Below are 9,014 nucleotides of genomic sequence, written 5' to 3' on the forward strand. Positions count from 1 at the left end.
GATATGTTTCTCGATGTCATCTTTGTTGAAGCTGCCGAACGGGATAAGTCTTCAAATACTCCGCAGAAGTCCCCCAAATGTTGGTGAGAATCTGGTAACTGACAGTTCACGTTCCTAATTTACAAAACACCACCCAGTTCTATCCTTCAGTGTTACTCTGAATTTTTCTTGTCATTCTTCAGTTCTTCTAGTAGCATATATAGGTACTACAAAACTGAATTAGTTTGCCCAGTTTTGTCTTCAGTACTACACTGAATCATGCTTCTTCAGCCCATTAACCCGTGACAAGGTAATTGATAGCTCCCGCAACTTTCAGATACAATAGGCAGGAAAACCTTCCAATATTCTCTGTTTGTACTTATAAGCATGTGTCATGTATAAAACTTATAGCATTTTACATGACTATACTACAATATACATGCAAACATTTATAACAGCAACAAATACATCCAGTTACCCTAACATGCAACACCCAGGAGCAACTGGGTTCTGCAGCAGTTGAAATCTCTCAACAATAAACACCAAAGTAAAACATTTGAAACCAAACAGATTGGGAGTATCCAAGTACAAATATAGAATACATCAACTGTCGCCTCTCCTTTCCTAGGTGGAAAGAAATCAGCAGAGCGCTTCCTTGTCGATCTCTGAGTCCAGAACCATTGCTGACATCATTTTGGTGATCTGATCGAAATAGAAGTAGCAACAGTGAGCAACCTTTCCAACAACCTTGCAAAAACAACTTAAACCGAAGATATACATCGGATTAACATATATGCACCATCTCTACTGACAATGTGGCGAAATAAGTTCATAATAGTATAAGAAAAGCATATTTATTTAAAACAATGAAATGAAAAAGCTACCTCTTTTTTATTCATCCCAATGATGGTTCTGAGATCATCAATCTGGAAGGTAAAAAATAGCTTCAGTGATATTCTCAATAAATCATTTCCCATTATTTAATTGTAACTTTTAATCATTTAATATGGAATGCTTGATTGCTTACATTTTTAAATGGCTCTGGTGACTCCTCTCGGAGCTCAAGTATATAATTTGCCCTTTTCTCTCCAATACCCTGCACAATAGCAGTAGGTTAGCAAGACATATGTAATCTTTTCTTCTTTTTGTGCTTGTGCGGGTGGTGTGTGGTGGGGTGGGGGCGGGGGTGGGGGTGGGGGTGGGGGGAATCTTCAAGATTCTTAGCTAACCTTAAGGCTTTTTAACTGCTCCCTGTAATTGATGGAGATGTGCATTAGAAAAACAGAATTAAAGCCATAAAGCCAAATTAGTGCTGAATGATAAGGATTGGTAAGGACAGTACTTATTAGCGCTGTTTAGAACCATCAAGCACTCTTGAGCCAATGATTTCTGCTTTTGCGAAAAAAGGAAGGATTTATCAGGAAAGCTAATGACACAATAGCAAATGTGTGCAATGAGTTAAAAATAGGTAACCTTGATCCCTGTGTTGCAACTCTTGAATGACTCTTGAAGATCTTCAGCATGCCCCAATTTCAAGTGAACCGCAGGAGTTTTTGGTTCAGCTACATCTGTGTAACAGGGTTGGGCACAAACCATATCTGTTTTTTGTTTTGTTTTATTCACTGGCCTAGTGCTAAGAAGCTTCAATGAGTTTGATATCTCTTTTAGTCGATCACTCAGCTTTGGAGAGGATTGAGTAGCGTAGACTGGAGTCTTCTTAGCAAATTCATCTGGAAATGATGGCAATTGAGAATGGACTCGTACTACCATTTGATTATTAACAATTCAGTAAAAAGGAGTTAAGAGATGTATTATACCAGCTATATCAGATGAGCATGTCAAGACAAAATCAGTATATGAATCTTCTGCATGCGAATCCGAAGAGGAATGGTCCTGAAAAAGGGGACAAAGAGGGCTACGTCTTCATGGTATTCAGATATTGGGATTGCAGACACAAAAATGAGCTATTTGCCTATTTTTTGAAGGATACCTTTTCTCGCATGTCAACTGATACTATTTCTTTCACTACTCCTTGCATTTCAGATGATACAACATCTAAAACCTTTTCTGTTTCATCACATGCCTGCATGTTGCACCAATATATGATGATCATTGGTTCTAAGATTATCATATGTTTGTGATGCCACTGGAAGGAAGCTAAAGTACCTCAAATGGTGACAAGGCTTGAATTGCCATGGCAAGTGATGACTGAACCACCTGTATAATGATGCAGAAAGCTCCATTATAAATTTGCTCACTGATGATCAATGACAAAATGTACATATGGGTTGCTAATGTATACAAACCTCAGATTTCGCCACCACAGTTGGTACAACATGTATGTTATCTTCCTATAATGGAACTTTGGAGTAGTTAGTAACACAAGAATGAAAATTTCAACACCCAATGACCCACATACTACATGCATGCCAGGGCACAAAGAAGGAACCGGTTAATATATATGTACCTTTGATGAATTGGTAGACGGACTGAACAACAACCTCCTGCACAACAAAAAAGGCTAATTTTAGTGGTGGGTTCATAGAAGGAGGTTGAGATATTCAGGAGTTAATGAACAGTGTGTACCTGCCACTCAGAATGGACTTAGCTCCCGAGTGCTTCATATTGATTGTAGTAGAGGCAGAGCTTATAGTTTTTTTGCCTGAACGCATGATCACTTCAGACCTACATAAAACCAAAACCACCATAAGCTTCGTATTTTAACAAATTATCTATCAAAATGTAGTACTTCCCAAATCAGAATGTGACCTCTTATTGGCAGTGGGGGTTCGAGTTGCTTTCACAATGAATTGGGTTTGGCCATGCTTCTGTAGTACAGAACTTCGTTGCTGGATAGAAGGTAGCAAAGACCTTGACAAATTCTTGGCCCCTGCTGAAAGTTTAACATTTGATTTTGAGAAACTTCTGGTACCCAAGGATAAGTTGTAGAATTGTTCATTGACCGTTTGGCTTGAGCGAGAAACCAAAGTAAGAGTAGAGACTGCATCTTGGCAAGAAACTTCATCCTACACCAAGAAGGCAAAGCATGCACTTAGATTGCAGTAACAAATTTGTATCAGTTCTGACAAGTTGGATAAGGTAACATAGATAAGGGTATAACAAATAGGCATAGCTAACTTCAGGCTGCAATGGGAATGCATGTTCTGTCAAGCAACGTCACAAAATGAAACAGAGAACCATGGTAACAAAACTTTTACATGGATACATTCTCTTCTGAGTTAGACTAGAGGTACCAGGACACATACTCACTATTTTAGGAACATGCTGTTGAAAAATAATACAATGTTATACTCCTTTATAATCAAGACATCCTCCATTTTAAAAACATTTTCTCATAACCAACAAAATAATAAAAGTAGTTTGCAGCCACTGAATTTGTGGTACAGGAAGACAATTACTCACTATTTATTATATTAAGCACCTCCTATGAGAACAAAGTCGTCCAAAATGCATATGTCAAGTATTCTTACCACACAGCATATCAAGACAGCACCACTTGTCTTGCATAAAGAATCTTGCAAAATACGAGTTACTTTATATTGTCTGTAGGGTATGAAGCTTTGGTTGCTGTTCAGAGCTTGTACGACATTTATTACAGCATACAAGGACTTGTTACAATTTGATGGAGCAAACCCTCCACCACCATTCTTCTGCTTGGTATCAACGTAACCTAATGAAATCAGGGAGCAGAAACTAAATAAGTTATGCAAGATGATATATGAAATTGCCGTGCCTGCAGGGGAAGAACAAACCTGCCAAGTCAAGAAAATTTATCTTTGATACAGCACATTCTCTGCCTGACCGATCAAATCTAGAAATATAAATAACAAAGCCTTTGTGCCCTTTGGTTTGCATCTGGTTTGAAGGTTTCGTGGTGAGCTTGTAACTGCCGCCACAACAAAGATCTGAAAACTCCTCAATTGACTTGATATCAACCTGAATTAAGTGATTAATTTTAGTTTACTTTGCATGAAAAACACTAAGGAAGCTGGGTAGTTGAGGTAGTAACAAGTCGGAAACATGAAGGTAATAAGATCAAAACTGTATGTTGTATGCAACTAAGGTACCTTGGAGAGGCCCTTGAGGTGAATCCTTCCATCAGCATCCTCCAGCACCTGGACCTCGCTGTCCTTTGGCTCCAAGAGATCAAAGACATGACTATCCTGAAGCACCTGGTAAGAGGAAACGCTGACCTCTGCCCCGGTGGGTTTGGCTCTGTGTAGGATTTGCTCCATAGCCATGGTGAGCAAGCCAGGATGATCTTGGGAACCCTGCATTGATATTTCAATCCTGAGTAAACTATTGAAGAAAAGCAACGCAACGAAATTTTGCAATTTATGTGAAGGTGAAGGTGGACAACTGATCTAAAATTTAATAGAAACATACCATGATGAGTTCTGTTTTGGCAGAGGCACCGCAAGTGATTACGCATGCGTTGCTGTGGGCTTCGCCACGAAAGATGTCATCCAGGAGGTGTTTGACCTCGTCGTTGAAGATGCGAGTGGAGGAATCATTCTTGAGATAGCAGTAATCGACCTTGTACTCGTGATCCTTTCGCGTGGTCAGAGCCCTGAAAACCCAACCCAGTTCCAATAGATGGGGGCGGAACAGATTTAATTAGCAAAGGGGATGGCATGGTAAAAATGGAAGCAAGGCTCGTACCCAGCGGCAGCAGGAGTGGCCTCCTTGTTGATGGGGATGAAGGAGACAGACGTGGAGGAGGAATCGGTCGTATCGGAACCGCGGACGGCGACCTGGAAGGAGCCTCCGGAGCCTCCGCCGGGGCAAATCCTGGCCACGACTCTGACGGGGCCGGCCCCACTCCTGGCAGACCGAGTGGCCGCACTGGGGTTAGCGGCGACGGCGGCGGCGACCGCGTCTTCCATCGTCCCTTGCCTCGCCGGGACCAGCAGCAGCAGCTCTTCAGGGATGACGGCGACGAGGCGAGGAGCCGCCGAGATGAGGACGAGGAGCGGAGAGTTTTGCGTTGGGCTTGGCTTATTAGCCGTTACTTGCCTTTTGAATGGCGCCGCTGAGATCGATCGATCGAACGGAAAGGAGGAGCGGGCGAGCGCGTCGCGTCGCGTTCGCACAGGCACAGGGTGCGGCGCCAAACTGAACCGTGCAGAGGAAGGAGGAGCGGCGGCGGCTAGGGGTGGTAACGGGCCATGGCCCTAGTGGCCTCTTCACAGCCCAATAAGGTCCTTAAAATTTTTAGTTCAAAAATACATATGTTTAGAGTCCGGCCCTTTTAGGACCCGATCCTTAGATTTTCTAGTTCAAAATGTTGGGCCCTTTACCACCCCTAGCGGCGGCTGCTTGGGCTTTGCTCACTTGTTGGCAGGGCTCCGGTTCTTCCAAAAATAGCTCCGGTTCTAGTTTTTTTGGTGGATCAGCTTTTCTGGTGGAGCTGGAGCCGTTTTGGAAAACGTTTGGCAAAACAGCTTCACTTGTTGAATTGGATCGTAAAATGTCTAAATTACCATTTTCTATATTTTTCTTTTTCTTTTTCTTTTCTTTTTTCTTTTCTTTTTTCTCCTCTCCATTTCTTTTTCTTTTTCCCCCTCATCTCCTCTTATCCATTCGTCCACCATCCCCAGACCCCCACGCTTTCCTGGCCGTTTCCTCCTCCATCGTCCTCCTCGCGCCGCTTCATCCCGAGCTCCGCACGCGCCGCCGCCACTGGCCTTTGCCCGCACCTCCTTCTCCTCCGCGGCAGCTCGGCCCTCCTCCCACTGGCTCTCCTCCCACGCACCCGCATCTCCGGCGGCCGCCTCGCGCACCCACGGCTCTGCATCTCCGGCGGCCGCCTCGCGCACCCGCGGCTCTGCATCTCCGGCGGCCGAGCGCACCCGCGACCCCGCATCTCCGGCGGCCGCCATGCGTGTTGGTGATATGCCCAAGAGCCCATCATCACAATACGGTTTAAAGGCCCAAAAGGATATTGATCCAAGAGGGATTAGGGTTACTAATGGGCCTATGAGATAGAAGCCCATTAGTACGCCCTATATATACGAGGGAGGGGCTAGGGGGCGATACCCTGTGAGCCGCGCCACCTCCTAGCCTCCGCCCCTCCTTCTCTCTCTCGGCCGCCGCCCTTGCCGTGCGTGCGGTGCTAGCACACCGACGCCCGGCGTTTCATCCCCGTACGTGTGGACTCCGTGGAGGCGCTGCGGCGACTGCTGCGCTGATCGGCTGCTGGGATCAAGTACGAGGAGCTCGGTTCGTGGGACGTGATCGACTACTTCCTCTACATCGACGCGCGACTTCTTCCGCTGCGCTGCGCGTCTAGTGGTAACGATCTATGATCTTCTACTCGCAAGTATCTTGGGTATATGCGGTAGTGATGCTAGCGTAGCCTACCTGTTTCCCAACAGTGGTACCAGAGCCATCTTGCGTAGTTTTTTGTCTGGATCTTTTGCATATATGTGATATGTTGTTGTAGTAGATTGGATCTATTACTTTTGCACGGTTTGATTAGATCAATTGGTCATAAGGGGTTAAAACTGGAGCGAGTTGAATGCGCGGCATGTGACAAAAGATTAGTTTGTATTCTTTCTCTGTTATGCATACGACATGTCCCTACCGGCTGGAATCACCATCGGGACTAACTGTGTGCATAGTCAGCAGATTGAACCAACAGATCGAGGTCATGTGTAGATGCAGTCTTCTCAAGTGCAAAGTTTGCACGGTCAATGTGATTGACCTAGTGAAAATTGAGGCATTATGAATGGCTCGGATTTGAGGTGATGCGATCACTCTGATGAGATTTTCATAGGGATTCCATAGATGCGATCTGTGTAATTCCATAGGGACCGCCGTTGCTTTCTCGCTGTAGCGGCTTCCCAAGCGCTACTTTGGTAGAACACGTCATACGCCTAACTTGTTTTTGCAGGGTGTGATGTGAATGGTATGGCCTCAATGTCATGTGATGATGTATGTGATGATTTTTGCGGTCTGCGTGTCGCAAGTTAACACAACCGGATTGAGGTTGCACCATTATTGTATAACGACCTGCGTGTCGACTTGTGATGTTTGAATCCTCATGTAATTATTTCACTAGCTATTAGATGTAGTAGCTTAGTATCTTTTCATGGAGGCTTCAATCATGATGGCGATGATGATCACCACAAGACAAGACGGATGGCAATGGAGGTCACCTTGGAGCCATGGCGACGGAGCTCATTGTGATGCAAGAGGCTATACTATTCACAATATAATATGATTATATGCTTGTGATGTTTATTTTCCTGTCATACTATTCTTTCATGCTTTTACATATGGTGGATACTTTAATCATGATAGAATAGCTTCCCTCAGAAAAGGTTGAGTTTTTTATGCCTTTTACCAATAGCTGCACCTATAAATTTTAATCGTTGTGTGGTAGGTTTACCAAAGTAGAGCACCCTCAGCTATCACTTTTGTATAGGGTGGATGTCGGACATTCACAAGCATAGTATTGGTTTACTCAGCAAAGCTATCAAAACAGTTTTGGGCTTTAAGGCATAGGGTTGGGACCGGGGCATTGGATGCCACCCAACAAACAAGAGTCGCATAGAGATGTGATTAGTAATTTATTGCTTACCTATATCACTACTTTTCTAGCCGTGATGCTAAAGCTCACTAGGATTTTAGTGATTATGGATCTTGAACCACTATATATCATTAGAGGGAAGATGACTTTGATATAGTAGGTTGTCTTTTGTTAAATCAGTTAATAAAAGTCTTTTACATAAACTTAGTGCTGAAATCTTGCTTTACTTTAATGTTATAGATCATGTCTGCCAGTAACAATTCCATTTTCAATTTGCGTTCTGTTCTTGAGAAATAAAAGTTGAATGGAACAAACTTTATTGATTGGTACCGCAACCTGAGAATTGTTCTCAGGCAAGAGAAAAAGGAGTATGTTCTTGAGCAGCCATATCCTGATGATCTCCCTGACAATGCAACTGCTGCTGATCGTAGAGCTTATGAGAAGCACTGCAATGACTCACTTGATGCCAGCTGTCTGATGCTCGCCACCATGTCCCCTGATCTGCAGAAGCAGTATGAGCATGCGGATGCTCATACCATGATCGAGGGGCTGCGTGGGATGTTTCAGAATCAAGCCAGGACTGAGAGGTTCAATATCTCAAAGTCCTTGTTTGCGTGCAAGCTGGCAGAAGGTAGCCCGGTCAGTTCTCATGTGATCAAAATGATTGGTTACATTGAGACTTTGGACAGACTTGGTTCTGAACTTCACCAAGACTTGGCTACTGATGTTATTCTCCAGTCGCTCCCGGCGAGCTATGAGCCTTTTATCATGAACTTTCAGATGAATGGCTTGGATAAAACATTGAGTGAGTTGCATGGGATGCTAAAGACAGCAGAGGAGAGCATTAAGAAGAATCCTAATCATGTGATGATGATTCAGAAGGGGAATAAAAAGAGGAAGCGTTGGACGCCTCCTAATCCCAAAGGTAAAGGCAAGGAAAAGAGTTCCGGTGGTGAGTCCTCGGGCTCTAAGCTAAAGCCAGCACCTAAGGCCAAATCTGGCCCTACTTCTGAGGATGAATGCTTCCACTGTCATGAAAAGGGACATTGGTATAGGAACTGCAAGAAGTACTTGAAAGAAAAGAAGAAGAAGAAGGGAAGTGAGACTTCCACTTCAGGTATAAATGTTATAGAAATAAATATTGCATTATCTTCTAGTGAATCATGGGTATTTGATACTGGATCGATGATTCACACTTGCAAATCATTGCAGGGTCTAAGTGAGACTAGAAGATTTGCAAGAGGCGAGTTGGACGTTCGTGTTGGCAACGGTGCAAAGGTTGCGGTGTTGGCAGTCGGCACCTACCACTTGTCTCTACCCTCCGGATTAGTTTTGGAATTAAATAATTGTTATTGCATTCCTGCTTTGAGCAAGAACATTATTTCTTCTTCATGTTTGGAAGAAGTTGGTGATTTTAAGATTGTAATAGAGAACAAACGTTGTTCTATTTTTTGCAATGGTATTTTTTATACTCATTGTC

The 9,014-nt window shown here is 43.7% G+C and overlaps 1 protein-coding gene across 3 annotated transcripts; it reads right to left on the reverse strand.

The window, feature by feature from the left end:
- Positions 1–322: 322 nt before the first annotated feature.
- LOC120697884 (kinesin-like protein KIN-10B) lies at positions 323–5,098 on the reverse strand. Of its 3 annotated transcripts, XM_039981258.1 has the most exons (19): positions 4,663–5,098; positions 4,387–4,570; positions 4,068–4,271; positions 3,753–3,936; positions 3,471–3,670; positions 2,749–3,005; positions 2,566–2,664; positions 2,447–2,483; positions 2,286–2,330; positions 2,146–2,196; positions 1,970–2,062; positions 1,797–1,872; positions 1,453–1,709; positions 1,322–1,371; positions 1,209–1,230; positions 1,007–1,075; positions 864–905; positions 572–681; positions 323–519 (listed from the first exon to the last, which is right to left on the reverse strand). In XM_039981258.1, the coding sequence occupies exons 1-18, from the start codon at positions 4,884–4,886 to the stop codon at positions 619–621; spliced, it is 2,157 nt and encodes a 718-aa protein (XP_039837192.1). In that variant the 5' UTR covers positions 4,887–5,098; the 3' UTR covers positions 323–519; positions 572–618. The 3 variants fall into 3 exon arrangements, with proteins under 3 accessions (XP_039837192.1, XP_039837191.1, XP_039837193.1); XM_039981257.1 differs by having other exon boundaries at positions 323–681; positions 4,663–5,097; XM_039981259.1 differs by having other exon boundaries at positions 323–681; positions 1,322–1,368; positions 4,663–5,094.
- Positions 5,099–9,014: the final 3,916 nt, after the last annotated feature.

Source organism: Panicum virgatum, chromosome 3K (genome assembly GCF_016808335.1).
Source record: "Panicum virgatum strain AP13 chromosome 3K, P.virgatum_v5, whole genome shotgun sequence".
In the NCBI taxonomy this organism is placed as follows: domain Eukaryota; kingdom Viridiplantae; phylum Streptophyta; class Magnoliopsida; order Poales; family Poaceae; genus Panicum; species Panicum virgatum.

What these genes read in the sequence shown, in the direction of transcription:
- LOC120697884 (XM_039981258.1), bottom strand. Translation starts at nt 4,886, where the DNA reads ATGGAAGACGCGGTCGCCGCCGCCGTCGCCGCTAACCCCAGTGCGGCC. An exon ending in AAGTCCATTCTGAGTGGCAG is followed by an intron (nt 2,484 to 2,565) that starts GTACACACTGTT and finishes TTTGTTGTGCAG; the next exon opens with GAGGTTGTTGTTCAGTCCGT. An exon ending in GTTCTAAACAGCGCTAATAA is followed by an intron (nt 1,231 to 1,321) that starts GTACTGTCCTTA and finishes CATCAATTACAG; the next exon opens with GGAGCAGTTAAAAAGCCTTA.